Source organism: Vigna radiata, chromosome 7, assembly GCF_000741045.1.
Source record: "Vigna radiata var. radiata cultivar VC1973A chromosome 7, Vradiata_ver6, whole genome shotgun sequence".
Taxonomy (NCBI): domain Eukaryota; kingdom Viridiplantae; phylum Streptophyta; class Magnoliopsida; order Fabales; family Fabaceae; genus Vigna; species Vigna radiata.
Genome location: NC_028357.1, coordinates 37,293,425 through 37,311,283, shown reverse-complemented (window position 1 = coordinate 37,311,283; position 17,859 = coordinate 37,293,425). Strand labels below are relative to the sequence as shown.

The 17,859-nt window shown below is 31.9% G+C and overlaps 2 protein-coding genes across 2 annotated transcripts; one reads left to right on the top strand and one right to left on the bottom strand.

Annotated features, from left to right (window-relative positions):
• The first annotated feature begins 4,352 nt into the window (after positions 1 to 4,352).
• On the top strand, positions 4,353 to 6,813 carry LOC106766398 (heat stress transcription factor B-2a). Its single transcript, XM_014651128.2, has 2 exons — positions 4,353 to 4,991; positions 6,377 to 6,813. Exons 1-2 carry the CDS (start codon positions 4,659 to 4,661, stop codon positions 6,695 to 6,697), a joined length of 654 nt encoding a protein of 217 aa, XP_014506614.1. The 5' UTR covers positions 4,353 to 4,658; the 3' UTR covers positions 6,698 to 6,813.
• Positions 6,814 to 10,295: 3,482 nt separating this feature from the next.
• On the bottom strand, positions 10,296 to 12,842 carry LOC106769361 (monothiol glutaredoxin-S17). Its single transcript, XM_014654957.2, has 3 exons — positions 12,567 to 12,842; positions 12,417 to 12,491; positions 10,296 to 11,752 (listed from the first exon to the last, which is right to left on the bottom strand). The coding sequence occupies exons 1-3, from the start codon at positions 12,735 to 12,737 to the stop codon at positions 10,535 to 10,537; spliced, it is 1,464 nt and encodes a 487-aa protein (XP_014510443.1). The 5' UTR covers positions 12,738 to 12,842; the 3' UTR covers positions 10,296 to 10,534.
• Positions 12,843 to 17,859: the final 5,017 nt, after the last annotated feature.

Below are 17,859 nucleotides of genomic sequence, written 5' to 3'. Positions count from 1 at the left end.
CCTAAAACTAAGACCTCATGTTATTCTCATCACATATGTCAATCCTCTTTATGTGAGAATGAACGACCATTAAAGTATCAGGATAACTTCCAAGGCTAAGTTTCATGCATTCAGACTAAAAATACTTGAAACCACACCACAAAGTTCCACCTTGGAACTAACTTTCATAACTTTGAAACCAAATATTTCACTTTACTTTTACAATGCATACCAACGTATGAAAACAATGAACATACTTCAAAATACTAGAAACAACCCAGCAAGTCATCATAGAACACGTAAAACAATTGATATCCAAGATGTAGAGTTGAAACCAGAGAGTTTCATAACCTAGCTGTGAACCTTTCCACAACTTTTTGATTTGTCTCGAGAGAAAAAAATTTAAAACTAGCAAGTTGAACAATTGAGTTGTGACTTTTTTCACAACTTGTGGATTTACTTTAGGAAATGTGAAATTGAAAACAGATAAGTGCACAAGTAAATTGTGGATTTTTCCATAAGCAATGAAAATTTTCAGAACAGTCACTAACCTCTCATAGATACACTTCAAATCTCAACTTTGACATTTTCCCTCTACATTCTACTGATTCTTATGACCTTCTATACCCAAAGAAACAATGAAAAATACCTTCCTAACTCAAATTAGCTGTCTCAACCTCACTTAAAAACTTAACACCAATCAAACTCCATTCTATACCTTTCAACATCAATTCTCTACAACTAACAGCTTACATAAGTCTTAATAGACTTAATAACAACCCCCAAAACCTCACATTCCGTCTAGACCCTCTAAATCAAAATACCATTAGTGAAAAACTCCTAAAGTGAACTAAAAATCATACAAGACACCTCCAAAAGATAACAAACTAGTTCTACATCATAATATTGTCATAACACTCAAACAAATCTTAATCAACCGTTAAACCCATGTTAAAACACATTTTAACCAAAATAACCCTTCCTTTAACTTTTCACCTATCAAAACCCCATTTCTCGCCTAAAAAAACTACTTATTTCTCCTGCTAAAATGTAAACAAAGCTTTATACAATTTGACAGCTCCTACATTAGAATCACATTGCATCTCACAATTAAATCAATTTTCACATCAACACATATTATATACAATCAACTAAACATACTAAATTTCTTAATCCAATACAATTTCACAATTCAATCAATAATTCACCATACAAACATTAATTAGAACTCGTCTATCAAACAAATCAAGTAAAACTAGCTTCCCTTACCTTACACTGAAGCAATAGAACTCTATAACATTGAATTGTTGCTTAGAGTTCAAGGAACTCTAGAAACACCTACAAAACGCCGAACAAAGATCAGAGAGAGTCTTAGGACCTCTGATCAACAAGAAACTGGGAAAGGATATTACAACTCACATGCGACAAGAGATCATTAAGCATTATCTCAATTAAGAACGAAAAGAGAAAAAGGAGTTGAAACTTATTTGCTCTATGTTAGAAACTGATCGGGTAGAAACATAGACCTCGTTGTCGTGGTTGATTAGGTACCTCCTGATAGTCAAAGAGATGACTTGGGAGTTAGAACTCTTATAGATAAGGTAGAGAACTCTAGAAAAATGGTTTGTAGAGAACTGATACATTTTAAAATGATGAAACTCGTTTATAAAAAACTATTTATAAATAAATCATTTCATTGAGATCATTAAGAATGATCTCAATTAAGAACGAAAAGAGAAAAAGGAACCGAAACTTACTTGATCTATTGAAGAAACTCATTGGGTAGAAACATAAACCCCGTTGTCGTAGTCAATTAGAAATGGATATAGAGTTTTTCTTTCACGTAGAGTTTTTCTTATCTTCTAAGATAATGAATATAGAAATCTAATACAACATCAGATCCATGTTTAGAACCTATTTTAGTAGAATTGTTTGATAGGTCTATTATTTCACCTGTTATTATATCATGATTAAACTATTTATTAATGTCTAGTTCTACGCTTAATATATATATATATATATATATATATATATATATATATTGATGTGAGAAGTATATGTTAGAAGTCTCACATAGATTAAAAATAATATAAATTTAGAGTATGTAAATTGATGAAAATATCAGTTAATAAACTAAAAGTTAGGTTTAAAATTTACCATGATATTAAAGTCATGTTATTCTTTTTGAGGGGAAATTGGTGACAGATTTTTTGATGGATCTAAAAATGTGATTGCATTTAATGGGGAACACCATAGAGGGAAGTAAGGTTTTGTTGAGTACTACGAGTATTGAAAATCAAGGAAACTCCAAGAACAAAAAGAAGGTGGGACAAAAGAAAAGTGTTAAAACCGTCATTTTGTTAGACCTATGGGGGCACAGAAAGAAAACATGGGGTACAATAAGTATTGACCTAATTTTTGCAAATGATTAGATTTAGTCTATAAATATACTCCCCAATTAGCTACACACAAGGATCTAATCAAGAGTTTTAATTAGAAAACCATAATCTCAATTATAAAAGTTTAATATGAGGACAAGAAGAAAAATTGATGAAAAAATCATTACAGCTTAAACGACGGAATGAGATAGGTTACTTTTCAATTCATCACTAAATTAACTAAATTCAACAACCATCCAAATTGGTCAACTTAGAAGTTTTGCATTGCTTAATTAGATCAGCAAAAGACCTTGAAGATTTCATAACCCACGCCCTAATCCTTTAATTAATAGCGCCGCCACAGATTTATTTTTGTGGCTTACAAAATGATTAATGCATTTGAGCCCTAATTATTTAGTATTGAGTAATTTTAACAAAATTCAATTTCTAATTAGACTTTAGTGTTACATCTTAATTGACTTGGATTAGTTTAACACTAAATCTAAGAAGAATTGTAGATGATGTGAATGAAAATAAAAATATAGGAGAAACATAAAAAAGAAAACTTTTAGTGAAATTGAAAAGGCATAATAATAAAACGATTACATCATGAAATGGAAATTGGAATAACAAGAGCACAAGTGGGAGACTATCTTCTTCCAACTGAGTCAGATTTTGCGGCACTTCATGCCAACTTTCGTAGCTATAAACTTTTGCCACTCCAAAAACACTTTTAAAAATGTGAAAAAAAAAATGAAGATAAAATTAGTTTTTACATAAATTAAAATTTCAAAGATATGAAAGAAGCTATATATACGAGAGATTTTCAATTAGTTAACTCATATATAAATTAATTTTGATTTATAAAAAGTAATTCCGCTTTTGTTTTTAATTTTTCTTTTGAAGTATTTATGAGAGGATAAGGTGAAATCTTTTTGACATTTCCATTGACTTGTTTTGTCTCGAAGTGAAGTATGTTACTGAGAAGTTTTAAATTTTGCTGCATTTCCATAAAATGTTAAAATCTGTTTTTCTTTTGTTTAGACTTTTAGTTTGAAATATAGCTGGTAGTTTTATGTATTCAAATAGATTTGCACCCTTTTCTTTTTTGAATGATGTTGGGTTGCATTTCCTATTGTTATCCATCTTTGTCAACGAATTCTCAATCAAAGTAATGGTTAATATGAATTTCTAAATTAATCATCTTGATTGACAAAATATTATTATTGTACTGTGTGACTTTCTGATCACAAATAAATCAGATAATTCATTATATCTCAATTTATCAATCACCGTGGATCAAATTGAACGGTCATCAAGCAAACCAATTGGTCATTAATTAAATTAATTGATACAAATTATCCCAATTAGTTAAAACTGATCAACTTAATGATAAAGTATAATTATTTACAATTGTATTGTAATTAGGTTATCATTCATCAAAACTCCACTCCAAAATTTATAAATAAAGATTTAAAATAAGGGAGTAAATGATGCGTATTTACAGTTACATTAATTGTTAAATGTAAAATGTTAAGATGACTTAGGTGTTGTATTGTCTTATACAAGTATTTTCGAACGGTTTGGACAAACGATTCAATCTAACACTTGAATTTCGCAATAATATTTGAATTTTGGACAACACAACACAACCTAAACCGTTGATCTCAATCCGTATTTAAAATAATTATTATTTTTCTAAAAGAAATAGAAAAAGAACAATTTTGAACAAACTATACATACTGAGCTGGAATTCCACAATGTTCTGAAAATATATAAATCTAGAGAAGTTGTTGAAAGTTTTTATATGAAAGAAGTTGTATAGATGGAGCAGACAAACTCTCCATTATTGAAACATGTCTTATTAGATAAAATAAAAGGAAATCCATGAGAAAGAAATCAAACCTTTGAATAATATTTTGTTTTATTTGAATCGATAGAAGTTTTAAAACAATAATTCGGCGCTACGTTCGCATCACCATCACATGGGCAAAGTCATAAAAGTTCCTCTGACTAACACAAAAACTGACATCACCAACCTTCGAAATTAACAGATAGAGAAAATGGTGACAAGAAAAAATGTGTCGATTTGAATATTATTAGGGTCACGTGCGAGAGAAAGTAAAAAAAAAAAGCAGGAGAAAAAGAAACCAGTGGGAAAAAGTCCACCTTCCACGGCAGCTACCAAGTGGTAGGTGTGGATGCTATAAAAACAAGAGTGTGTAGAATATGAAGCTGTTAGGCAAAACAAATGAATAGGTAATCATAGAGTTAGACTTGTGCACAACAACATAATCAAGCATGGTTGATAATAGTGTGTTAGAGCTGAACCTTGGTTTAGGTAACAACAACAATAATAAGAACAATAACAACAACAACGTTGTTGGTGGTGATGCACATGCAGATGCAGATGCAGGACAGTCAGCGAGGCAAAGGTGTCCGGCACCATTTCTGTTGAAGACGTACGATCTGTTGGAAGAAGGTGAGAGTGAAGATATGACAAGAATTGTGTCGTGGAATGAAGAAGGAAGTGGTTTTGTTGTGTGGTCTCCTGCAGAATTCTCTGAGCATACCTTGCCTAGATATTTCAAGCACAACAACTTCTCTAGCTTCATTCGCCAATTGAACACTTATGTAAGTTCCTAACTTCTATTACCTCTTCTTTTACGCATTCACACAACAATTCTCATCTTTACGTATAGATATAAGTATATATCAACCAGCTTCAATTTTCGAAATTTGTCATAAAAAATATTATGATTATTAACATTGAAAGATCTAAGAAGGATTTTAGTTATAATTTTATCTTATATAACCAACTTAAATAATATGAAAGTTTTACTATATATATACTTTCTCACATCTAAATATATATATATATATATATATATATATATATATATATATATATATATATATTTCATGTATGATATTAAATATTAATGATGATTCAATAATAAGTTATATAGGTTTAATAAATAATAAAACAAAAATCATTTTGACATAATAAATTTTTAATTTAATTTGATTTTACAAATGAACTTCTAAAATAACTTTTATATAATTTAATCTGATTTTTAAGTAATAAGATCTTCAACCATCAAAAATCTTATTTCGAAAACATAAAATCTGGTTACAATTATTTTTCATAAATAATGGTAGTATAACACACTTTTGCATTCATATGATAAACAATACAAAGATAAAATTGCCATAAAATAATGAGTTTTTGTATTTTTTTTAAGAAAAAAGAGAATAAAATTAGATAAGAAAGGATAATATCAAATAAATGTCAAAATTTTTGTGTCTCAAATTGTAATTTGAAAAACGATTCTTTGACACACCTAAAATTTTTATATTCATTTGACACTACTATTTTTTACTTTTTACTTTCATCTTTCTTGAAAAAATATAAAAATTTATATTTTTATGACTATTTTATTATTGTACTAAGTGTCAATTGAATGTAATAGTGTGTCATGATACCAAGACACTTATAATTTCTACTTTTTATTTTTTGTTCTGTAGCTTTATGTTTTCTTTGTTCAAAATTGGGACGCTAGAGGAGCTATGTATTGAAAAGGAAGGATCATAGTTTTTTTTTTTTTTCTTTTTTTATTAGGAAGAGATATCGTAGTTAAACAAAACAATCAAATGAAGGTGGAGTTAATGAATATATATATTTATATAGAATGATGGTCAAATGAGTTATTTTGAACTAAAAGTCAAAATAGTCATACCAGACATACTTTACTGCTTCACTTGGATTAGAGCACACTTAATTTGAACATCAACGAGAATGTTGCTTATTGTGAACGACTAAATGCTGTACATTGGATTAAAGAATTTTCAGAAACTTTGACCATCATCAACATTAATCTGATGACATGGAAATAATACTTTTATGTTTGAACGCATGCTGCTTCTACGTAATCTCGTACCACTTTACTTCGACATTCAGAATATAAGTTTATAGTATCTTGAAAACAATGTCTTAGGTGGTTGTGTTTTGAAAACAGGGATTTAAGAAAATGTCATCGAAAAGATGGGAATTCAAACACGAGAAATTTCAGAGGGGTTGCAGGCACATGCTAGGTGAAATCACGAGAAAAAAGTGCGAGCCAAGTGTTTTTCCTGCATACCTTAAGTCTTCTTCTGAGGAAAATGCAACAGAAGAAAACAATCAGCAACTACTTATGGAAGAGAACAAGAACCTTAAGAAAGAGAGATTAGAGCTTCAAATGCAGATTGAAGAATGCAAAGCACTTGAAATCAAGTTGCTCGCATGCCTCTCTCAGTTTATGGATACCCAACAAACTAAAATTAGGAGACTTTGTTAACATCCTTATATAAGGAGTTTTATGTTGAAAGTGTCACATCTACGTAGATAAAACCAAATTATAATATATAATTAAGGTACAAATTTTATATTACAAGTTGGTTTTATAAAAATGAATTAGACTTAAATCCACCTTATAGTACTTTATATTATCATGGATTAATAATATTTCTTTTCATTTACCTTTTTTGTTAATCTAATTAAGCATCGTATATTAATTACTTGCCATTCTTTTTAAATTTAGAAGATAATGAAACATAATCAACCAATACAATATATATATATATATATATATATATATATATATATATATATATATATATATAGATAGATAGATAGATAGATAGGTTTGCTAATTTACATAAGAGAGTTTTTTAGTTGGTACATTTTAGTAAAGTATACCAAGTTTTAGATTACAAAAATGTTCTTATTAAAAAAAATTAAATCCAAAAGTATTCTAATAATTTTAAAATTTAATTTTAAAAAAAAATAGTTATTAAAAATCTTGATTGGTTCACGAATTATTAGCTTTTATTATATATTTTTTAAAAGGTAGTTGTTTTTTAAAATTAAAAATAAAATAAAAATTAATAACTCCTCTCGTTGACCAATCAGGATTTTTAATAACTATCTTTTATTTTTTTATTTTAAATTAAATTTTAAAATTATTGAAATACCCTTTGATTTAAAGTTAGTTTTCTTTTTTAATACGGACATTTTTGTAACCTAAAATTTGATACACTCTACTAAAATGTACCAACTAAAAAACTCACGTAAATTAGCAAACTCATATATATATATATATATATATATATAAAGCTGATGACATCATACATGGGATAGAACATGAGTGATTGATTTCGCGATACATTGACACGAAACTGCAATTTACAGATATTAAAATGGTTAGTTTGAGGAAAAAGAATGAGTTCAATGGAGGGTGATTTTGACTCTTGGTTGATGTATGAACTCTTCTATTACTATTACAAGTATACTATCCACTTTCTTCATCATCTTCTTCTTTGATTTCTTCATCTTCGTCGCTCTAAATACGACCATAATGATTGTTGAAGTCAAGGGAAATCTTGAGACTCATGTTTGCAGATTCAGGATTAAGTGGGAGTTTTTCTTCTTATGGTATAATGGTTGTCTGTTGCCAAACAACTTCTCTAAATTGAAGATATTTAAACTATTTATTTTATAGCAGTTGTCTATTATTATATGATTTTTTATTTTTTTGACAATTTTTAGGATTAATTTCCCACTAAAAAAGTTAAACTTTGTATTTATAAATAAAAAAAATAAAGGATAAAATAGTAAATATAAAGTGTGTACAAATTTGTTAAATGTGAAAATAACAGTATTTATTTGTTAAATGTTAACCTATGTATTTATTTTATGTTTTACCTAGGTAAGATAAAAATACTAAATGGAAAGTAAATATTTCTTTTATCATTTTATGGAAGTTTTTAACTGATAATTTTGCTACCCAAACAAAATCTTAGTAATCCCAATTGGCACGTGAGAATATTTGCCAAATAGATTAGTTATGAACATTCAAAACCTTAAAGTATAAAGTGATCGCATGCGTATTGAAAATCTAGTTTACTACTACAATGCATGATTGAGTGAATCCAGAAATGCAATTATTTGTGGTTTTTTAATAAAAAAGATAGAGGAAAATAATATTATTTCAATTCAAAATCAAAGTATGATATTGACCCATCCACCCATTACAAATTTATAATTGTTTCTTTGTACATAAAGTCTACATACAATCATCTAACAACATAGAATTAGTAATGGGTGGTGGATAAGGACAAAGATAATGATATTTTAACAATACTTTTAGGATAATTTTTTTGACAATAGAACATATATTATCGCTTTATTAGTTTATTTGAATTTATGTTTAAAAAAATATTAAAAATTGACCAATCACAAACTGTCACGTATTCAAATGTATCAATTTCTATGAAGATGAGTATTTTCTTTTTTATCAGCAATGAAGTATGCTTTTGTTAATGTTGGAAATACATAAGGATAAGGATAAATATGTGCATAATAATACATGTGAGTAAGTATATTACAGATGAAAAATTTTGTCATTTCAAACTTAAAGATCTGGAAAAATTCAAGAAACTTACGGTGAGCAATCTTTATTATTGTATATTTGAGCTTTTGTAAATGTTAGTGTGGTTGTTGTAGTCCATGTAAACTTAGTGAAATGCAAAAGGATTGGAGAGTCAAGACACAAGAGAAGTCCATATAGTCTTTAAAATGAATTGTTTATAAAGTGGTATTATGTTGACGACACTGATGACAAACTACATACACATAAAAATATAAAGAATATGAATTTAAGAATAAATTCTTAAAAAGATATAATAAAAAAAAGGATTATTTCCTAAAAGATATATGAGAAAATTTTAAGATTCTTTCTAATTTAAAAAATTATTATAAGGTTCAAAATTAAAACAATTTTTTTAATCTTATAATATTAATTTAATGAATATAAAGATTATGAATACATTGAAGAATAATTTAGAAACTTAAATAATTTGTAATTTTAGTTTAATTTTACATCTCGATGAATCAATTTGTATTCATTAAACAAGTAGGTCTCGTTAGACAAAAAACTTTACATATGTAATCTTTTGTTATTTTTGTGTTTTTCACTTTAAGCTTTATTTTAAGATTTTTAGATTTTTTTTAAACTTATGTAACTATATATAAAAATATCAAAAACTAATTTAAACGTGTTTGAATCATATTATATATATATATATATATATATATATATATATATATATATATATATATATATATATATATATATATATTTGTACTTTTAAAAAAAATTCTCATAATTCTTAGATTAAAACTTTTATTCTTATCAAATAAAAGTTTAATATTTTTATGACAAATTTTTACTCTATTACTACTCTGGACAAGATCGTATCACATAGTTGTAATTTTTTTTTTGTAAAGATTGTCAAAATATTAATTTTCTTGCCTATAGAAGCTTGTTATACTCAAAGTTAAGGTACTACTTGCACTTTATCTGGTTCGATGAAACACCTTTATTATGTACAATGAGATCAAACTAAAATACACAACTTTTGTAAGCCCAAAACGCACACTAAATAGTTTGGCTAAAAATATATATTTGAAAACATCAATTCTAAATTTAATCATATGGGTCAAATAATCAAATAAAAAAGCTGTAAACAATAACTCTATAAAATACTAAAATTAAAAGTTGTAATCGATTATATTTCAACTTTTAAGTAAAACGTCAATAATAAAGAAAACTTTACATTTAACTTCTTAACTATATCTTGTGTGAAATAAATACTGTCTTTTAATCAAATTTTGTTGTATAGGTTAGTGTCTCTCCCATAAATGTCAAAACTACAAAATAAATTATTTCCTACCCGTGATTTTCCAAAGAGAGAGTATCCGGCTACAATTGCAAAGGATATGATTGCTCAGTCTTAAATATAACAGGCAAGTAACTTACTGAGTTAGCATCTTCGCCAGCACCAAACTGAGGTTTACAACAGTTCGTATTCAATTTGAATTCCAAAGGATTAAAATTTTCCACCGGAGAAAAACTGGCATTCAGAATCACTGACAAGTATAAGGTTTAAAATTTTCAACAGGGCAGAAAACTAGCATTCGTAATCACTGACGACGTATATAAAAGTAATGATCTAGATTGTTACAATGATATCAAACACATTCCTGACACCAGGATCAAAATCGCCATGGATGATTGTCAATCACACTTGTTCTAAATACCAATACACACAACCAGATTGGAATCATAATAATCCTACTCAGATAAGGTCGACTTCAGCTCCCCATTATTTCTCAGCTCCATCACAATGTCGTGACCACCAATCAGCTCGCTTTTGTAGTAGAGCTGAGGATAGGTTGGCCAATTTGAGTATACCTTCAATCCCTGTCTCACATCCTCATCACTTAATATATCAAAAAACCCAAAACTCAGGCCCTCCTGTCGAAGGGCATCAACAACTCTGGAACTAAAACCACATCTTGGTACATCTGGGGTACCCTTCATGAAGAGCATCACAGGGGATGAGGCAATCAATTTCTTCAGTCGATCATGAATGGTCTCTGCAGGAATAATCCCTTTCTCATGTAAACTTTTCTTAAGTTCTCCGCTTTTATGCATCTCCAACACAATGTCTGATCCCCCAATAAGCTCTCCTTTGATATACAGCTGAGGATAACTGGACCAGTTTGAATAAACCTTAAGCCCTTGACGGACTTCTTCATCAGTAAGAATGTCAAAGCTGTCAAAGGGTACGCTCTCTTGCTGGAGAATTTCAACAACCTTCCTACTGAAACCACACTTTGGTTCATCTGGTTTTCCCTTCATAAAGAGCATAACTGCATTAGAATTTATCAGACTTTCCAGTCTAGATGATAAGCCAGTACTCAAATTAGTAGATTTAGATATCCCGCCTTTGGCATCTCCTGATTCTTTTTCTTCATCAATGGTATCAATTCCTTGATCTTTAAAAACTTCTCGCAATTCCCCATTCTCATGCATAGCAACTGCTATGTCACACCCACCAAGAAGCTCACCTTTACAGTAAAGCTGAGGAAATGTTGGCCAATTTGAAAACTTCTTCAAGCCTTCACGAAGCTCTGAATCTGACATGACATCAAAACTTCCAAACTTGACTTTTTCTTCCTTCAATACTTCAACAACTTTCCTGCTAAATTTACACTTTGGCTCTTCAGGGGTTCCTTTCATGAAAAGGAAAACAGGATGAGAGTCAACGAGTTGCTGCAATCGCTTCTTAAGAGAACCACTAAGCCCTGGTTCAACTAGATTTTTCTCCTTTGATGCATCTACTTGAGCTAAATCTTTCACGGCTTCGAGAACGGCAGATCCAGCAGCCATCCCAAGACTGGCAGGAGAAGCAGCTTCTCCAGGGTTAATTGAGCCTGCAAGTTTGGCAACCTTATTGGCTAAGCTTGACGGATCAGCTCCCTCCAATGTATCAAAGGTCTTGCCATCCTGACAAAAAAGAACTTCCAAGCAACTATTAAAATCAAGCAAAGAAGGTAAGAATGATTTCAAATCCCAAATAACAGATTGAGTATTAAAATTGAAATAAAACAAAGGTATTCGTTACATTTGTCCACACGGTGACATATTCAAACTGAATCATAACAATAAACCTGAAAATAACTATATACAACACAGATCTTTATCAAGTTATAAATTGAATTTCAGTTTAGCATTTAAATGCAATTATCTAAACTGTACACAGAGTTTCGTTAAGATATATTAGTTAACCAGAAACCAAACTTCCTCATGTCAGAGTATCCATAATCTGGTTATTTAAATCACAAAACAATTAGCTTAAGGAAAAACGTATTTCATCTTTCCCTATGACATCAAACTTCACCCTTTACATACTAAATGCACTTACCAAAAAAAAGAACAGCATCATAATCAATCAAATCAAATAACATAATTTCCACTAAGCCACGTTTCCATTATTCGAGAATCAATACCAACTAAGCCCCAAGAATTTATTGGGAAGGCAGACACTAGATAGCAACACCAATAAAACATCACAAATAACAATTAAAACAAAACAATCCGCAAAAAAGTAGTACTAAACCATGAACACACTTTCCCTAGTGAAAGAAGACATAATAACTGGTAACATTACCTTACAAAAGACAAAGAAAGGAACGGCAGAGACGGAGTACGCCTCGGATATCTCAGGTTGCTCTTCGGCTTCAACCTGTAAAACAAGGTATAGATGTAAAGAAAGCGAAGCCAAAGTGGAAAAGAAGAGAAATTGAGAATGAAAGGTAACCCTTAAGAAATGGGCTTTGGGGAAATCAGTTGCCAAGTGAGTGAAGAGTTGATCCATGTGCTTAGAAGCTTCGCACCACGACGCCCAAAAGTGGAGTACAACCGGAGAGCCAGCACCCACCACCGCATCAACCTCCGCCTTGGACTTCACGTCCTTCACCGATCCACCCATTCTGATTCGATCACGCAAACCCTACAAACCCTAATCGTAGCACTGTTGCCAGATCAACACTGTGCAATGTTCTGCGTGTGAAAATGAGAAATTACTAAATAAGATAAACCACCCTACCTTTTCTGGATTCTCGGACACGTGACTGTGTGGTAGTGACGCGTCTCAAAAAGTAATGGTATTCTGAATTCCAGACAGCCCAGTCCCTCAGGCCCAAAAAACTTTTGTCTTGGCCCGGTATGTTCCCATAACTCAAAATTTTTAATTAGTAATTAATTTTATATTTATTTAATTCCTATATTTAGATAGTTTTTATACTTTAATCAGTAATTTGATTTTTATATTTAATTTTATAATTTATTTTTTTCTTTTATATTTATTTACTAAGAGTTTATATTTTCAAATAAAGTTATTATGATAACTTTTAGTAAATCAACAATAACTATATTATAACTTACAAGGCAGTGACATGTCAGTTTAAGTCATATTTTACCTCTCTAATCCTATTTCTTCTGGTTACATAATCCCATCATCCACTCTCTTCTTCTCCACCAATCGCTGCTCGCGGAATTCTACCTTGAAGAACGTGGGAACGCTGAAGCACTTTGAATACCTGTTTTATGAGTCTAGGAATTTCACTCTATAGATAATGGAATTAATTTCAACAGGACAAAAATAAATTATAAATCTAAATATAAAAATAAATTATTAAATTTAATATAAAATATTAAAAATATTTTCTACATCACTTGTTTCCAGAAATTTATTTTGTCTTAGTACTTTTATTTTCGTTAGTTTAAGTATTTCTTGACTTTTTTAAATTTTCAAAGTGGTTAATGTTTCACTAGTGCAAAAACGCTGTTTAACGTCGGTTAATTTGGACTTTTAACTTCACTTCCACATCCGACGTCTATACGGGTGACGTCTATGGGACGTCACAATTCCTCAGAACCGACGTCCATATAAATGTCGATTAAAGATATCCACCGACGTCTATATAGACGTCGGCTTATACTCACACCGACGTCTAATTACTCTATATAGACGTCCACCTATGATTAAACCGACGTCAACATGAATATATAAAGAGGTTTAAAATGACACTAACCGACATCTACGTTGTTATAGACGTCGGACATGTCTTTAACCGACGTCTAACAACAATTTTGTGTTTTAGTGCAGTTTTGATCCAGGCTTTCGGTAGCATTGTGTAACACTCTCCTCTCGCTAGTTTCCCCACAAAAAAAGCTTGCGTCTTTTGAATCTTCTAGTGCTTTCAACCCAAAACCGAACCTGGGTCCATGGCTACTTCCCATTATTCAACCGCAAGAGAAAAAAATTACGGTGTCGAGAAGTAGACAAGGACCCAAGTTCCATTTTGGGTCGGAAGAACTAGAAAACTCAAAAGATCGCCACTCTTCTTGTGAGGAAACCAACAAAGGGAGAATGTTGCACTGTGTTACCCAAAGAGAGGATCAAAATTGCACTAAAACACAACATAAAGAAAGCAAATTTTAATCAGTTGAACGACAAGATAATGGATAAAAAACTAAAGAAAGTTTAAACGGTAAGCATAAAAAAAAAAACACGTACCTAGGATGCAAGAGAGAAAAAGGAGAGGACGAAGACAATGACGTTATGAGAAACCACAATGCAATGCCGCCAGAGATAAAAAGTAGAGGTGCGCAAGCGAGTAAAAGAAGAGGAGAAGCAAAGAAAAAGAAGAAGAGATGAAGACGCGATCAGAAACTGAGTGGTTAGAAGGGTCTGCGGTTTATTTAAAATGAAATTGGGCGTCGGTTGTGCCAGAAAGCGACGTCTATAGACGTCGGTGTTTCAGGGGATCCGACGTCTAGGAAGCTGAAAAGATTGACGTTTTGGTTTCCTGTCAGGGTAGTTCACATCGGCGCCCCTCACAGTCGACGTCTAAAACCCTCGAATTTGGTGAAAATACAGGAAGTTAGACGTCGGTGCCCCTCAGAACTGACGTCTACATTGAAGAATTTTTGTCTTCCCGCCTTCTAAGCAGGCCTTAGACGTCAGTGTTTGACTACGTGACGTCTAATTGTCTGGGGCATTAGGTGAACAACATTAATTGTAGCCCAATCGACGTTTCTTTTTCACGGGATCCGACGTCTATTCGACGTCTAAAGTTGAACCAGTTGACGTTTGATTTCCTGTCAGTGACGTAGACGTCGGTGCCCTTGTTAGCCGACGTCTAAGCTCTTGGGAATTTGATGGGCAGCATTAATTGCAACCTAGTAAACGTCAGTCCCCTGAAACACTGACGTTAATGGACTGTCTTATCACATACCTTGGGCAATTGGACGTCAGTTTGCGGCAGGTGCGACGTCTATGATGTCATAGACGTTGCCTGACATCGAAACTGACGTCTAGTTTTCCAATTTATTTACGATAATGCCACCGTGCAGTATTAGACGTCGGATTTTCACAAAACTGACGTCTAAGGGGTGACGTTAAACAGCATTTTTGCACTAGTGTTTGTAATTTTTGTTTAATTTAGTTGTTCTTTCTACATGGTGAATGTAGTATTAGATTGTGGTTTACATAGTTGTCCTGTACAATTGATTACATGACCATGCAATACTGTTTTGTTTCTCCACCAACTATCATTAAAGTCACAATTGAAGTTGTTTTGTTCCTCAATTCCATCACCAGCTAGGAAAAGCACGTATCACCTCGCGCATTCAACAAAAAATGTGAGTTCATATTGTTGAAACCCTAATCACAAGTCACACTTAGCATAAATCCAAAATCACTTACAAAATTAGAATTTCTGTGATGGCGGTGTCTTTGTTTGTACTTGCGATTTTCAAGATTGTGTAACGATTTTGGTGGTTAGGGCTTTCATTGTGTAATTAAAAGGTTTGTTGGTTTGTTCCTCGTTCTTGTAATGGCTAGCCTACGTTATTCGCGATTGACTTGTAGGTTCATAGTGTGTGATGATGGCGATCGTAGTTTGTGGTGGCTTGCGATTTGGGGTTTTCATGGAGGAATGGTGGTTTGATGAATTTTGTTGGTGCGACACTATGAACGAATATGATGGCTGAAAGCATGAAGAAGATAGAGATATGTGGTGGTTGTCGTATAGTGAATGAGTGATTGTCAATGTCAACTAGTGACGATGACGCGATTAATAGTGGAGGAGGTCATGATAGTTGCTTAGAGTTTCTGAATGTATTGAGAAGAAGATGAGATGATGTAACAAATACCTTAAAAAAATGGAACAGGTCATTCAATTATTGCTTGCCCGAATTGATAAAAAATTTTAAAAAATTGGAATCATTTAAATGTTTGAAGAAGTCCATAAGAACTTTTAAGATTAAACCCATTCGGAGGTCACTATTTTCGTGTTTTTGTCCCAATTAAGTCCCTGTCTTTAATTTTTTACCAATTACGTCCCTAAGATTGAAAATTTGAAAGAAATTAACCCCTGCCGTTAAATCAAGTTAACGGGGTTAACTTCCAGCTTACCTATGAGGGTGAGGTGGAGAAATATGGATACGTGGTGTGCAAAGAAGCTTTGAGGTGGCTTTTATTATGCATGTGGCTTTTATTAGTGAAGTTAAACAATAAATTAAAAAATTGGGGTTTTTGTTACTGATTTTAAAATTAGGTTATATTAAAATAGAATTGGGATTAGAATCCTGTAGAGAAATTTGAATCCCAGTGTTTCGCAAGCATGGGTGAAGTAGTAGATGTCTAATTTGGTAAACTAGAAGCGTAAATCACGAAGTAAGGGTTGCTATCACGTCAATCACGAAGGCCTTGAGCGTGGATCGCAAGCTTTTTGTGTGGATTTTCGTGGGAGGTTAGTATATCTACTATATATAGGTATTCAGTGCTTTAATATTCGGTGTTTTTTTTTTCTTATCTGCCTATGGTTTTTAGATTGTGGGGTTCGTGTTGTCCAAAAAAAGATTGTATACATATTGCGGTTCTGGTCCCGCATATCCCCCATAGTTAAACTAACTTTTCTGCTGTCATTATCAATGTTTTAATATTTGTTGTTTTTTGTCGTTTTACGTTTATTTATAGGTTTAGAATATTGTACATTGTGTTGTTTGTGATTGAGGGTGATATAAAAGTTGTGATTCACCATGGAGGGGAGTTGGTAAACGAAGGGTGACTGAAGTATGAAAGGGAGTGTGATACTATGTATTTTGACCGTGACTTTTGGAGTTATTTTGTTGTGGTGAGTGTAGTAAAAGCGCTTGGATATGCAGGATTTCAGGATTTGTGGTATTCTGTAGGATGTGGTCCAAAATTAGATGATAAGCTAGAAGCGTTGTCTGATGACGTACGAGCTATGCATATGGTCAATTTAGCTAGGTTAAATGGTCAGGTACATTTATATGTTGTGCACAGTGTGTCTCAATCTGATGTCACTAAGATGATTGAATATAATGTTGATGAAGAAGTTGAGGAAGTGAATTTTGAGATGCATGATGGTGGTGATTGTGCAGAGTTGGATGATGGTGGTGTAAGTGCACAGTTTGGTGATGGCACAGAACAGTTGTATGACAGGGTATGTAGTGATGTTGGTGAGGGTGACAGAATAAAAGTTGGTGTTGTTGAGGGTGAGAGAATAAAAGTTGATGTTGGTGAGGGTGAGGGAATACAACATGATGAGGCTCATGATGAGGAGACAATACAGGTTCATGTTGAGGGTGAGGGAAAACAACATGATGAATGTCATGATGAGGAGACAATACAAGTTCATGTTGAGGGTGAGGGAAAACAACATGATGAAGCTCATGATGAGGAGAGAATAGAAGTTGATGTTCAGAGTGATGGAAAACAAGATGTCGAAGCTCATGATGAGGAGACAATAGAAGTTGATGTTCAAAATGATGGAAAACAAGATGTTGACAGTCATGATCAGGAGAGAATAGAAGTTGATGTTGAGGCTAACAAAACAAAAGTCAACGAATGGAGTTCATCAGATGATGATATTGGTGAAGTCAATATTATGGATGGTGAAGTGAATAATGTGGATGGTTTAGCAGACATAAACATCTAGTCTGACTTCATAGAAAGAGATAGTTGTGGTAATATGGAAGTTGATTGCATTGTGCTTTCTGAGTCAGATTTGGAAGAACAT

Coding starts and splice junctions, on each gene's coding strand:
- LOC106766398 (XM_014651128.2), top strand. CDS start 4,659: ATGGTTGATAATAGTGTGTTAGAGCTGAACCTTGGTTTAGGTAACAAC. Junction 4,992..6,376: donor TTCGCCAATTGAACACTTAT/GTAAGTTCCTAA, acceptor TTTTGAAAACAG/GGATTTAAGAAAATGTCATC.
- LOC106769361 (XM_014654957.2), bottom strand. CDS start 12,737: ATGGGTGGATCGGTGAAGGACGTGAAGTCCAAGGCGGAGGTTGATGCG. Junction 12,492..12,566: donor CCAAAGCCCATTTCTTAAGG/GTTACCTTTCAT, acceptor CTTGTTTTACAG/GTTGAAGCCGAAGAGCAACC. Junction 11,753..12,416: donor CTTTCTTTGTCTTTTGTAAG/GTAATGTTACCA, acceptor CTTTTTTGTCAG/GATGGCAAGACCTTTGATAC.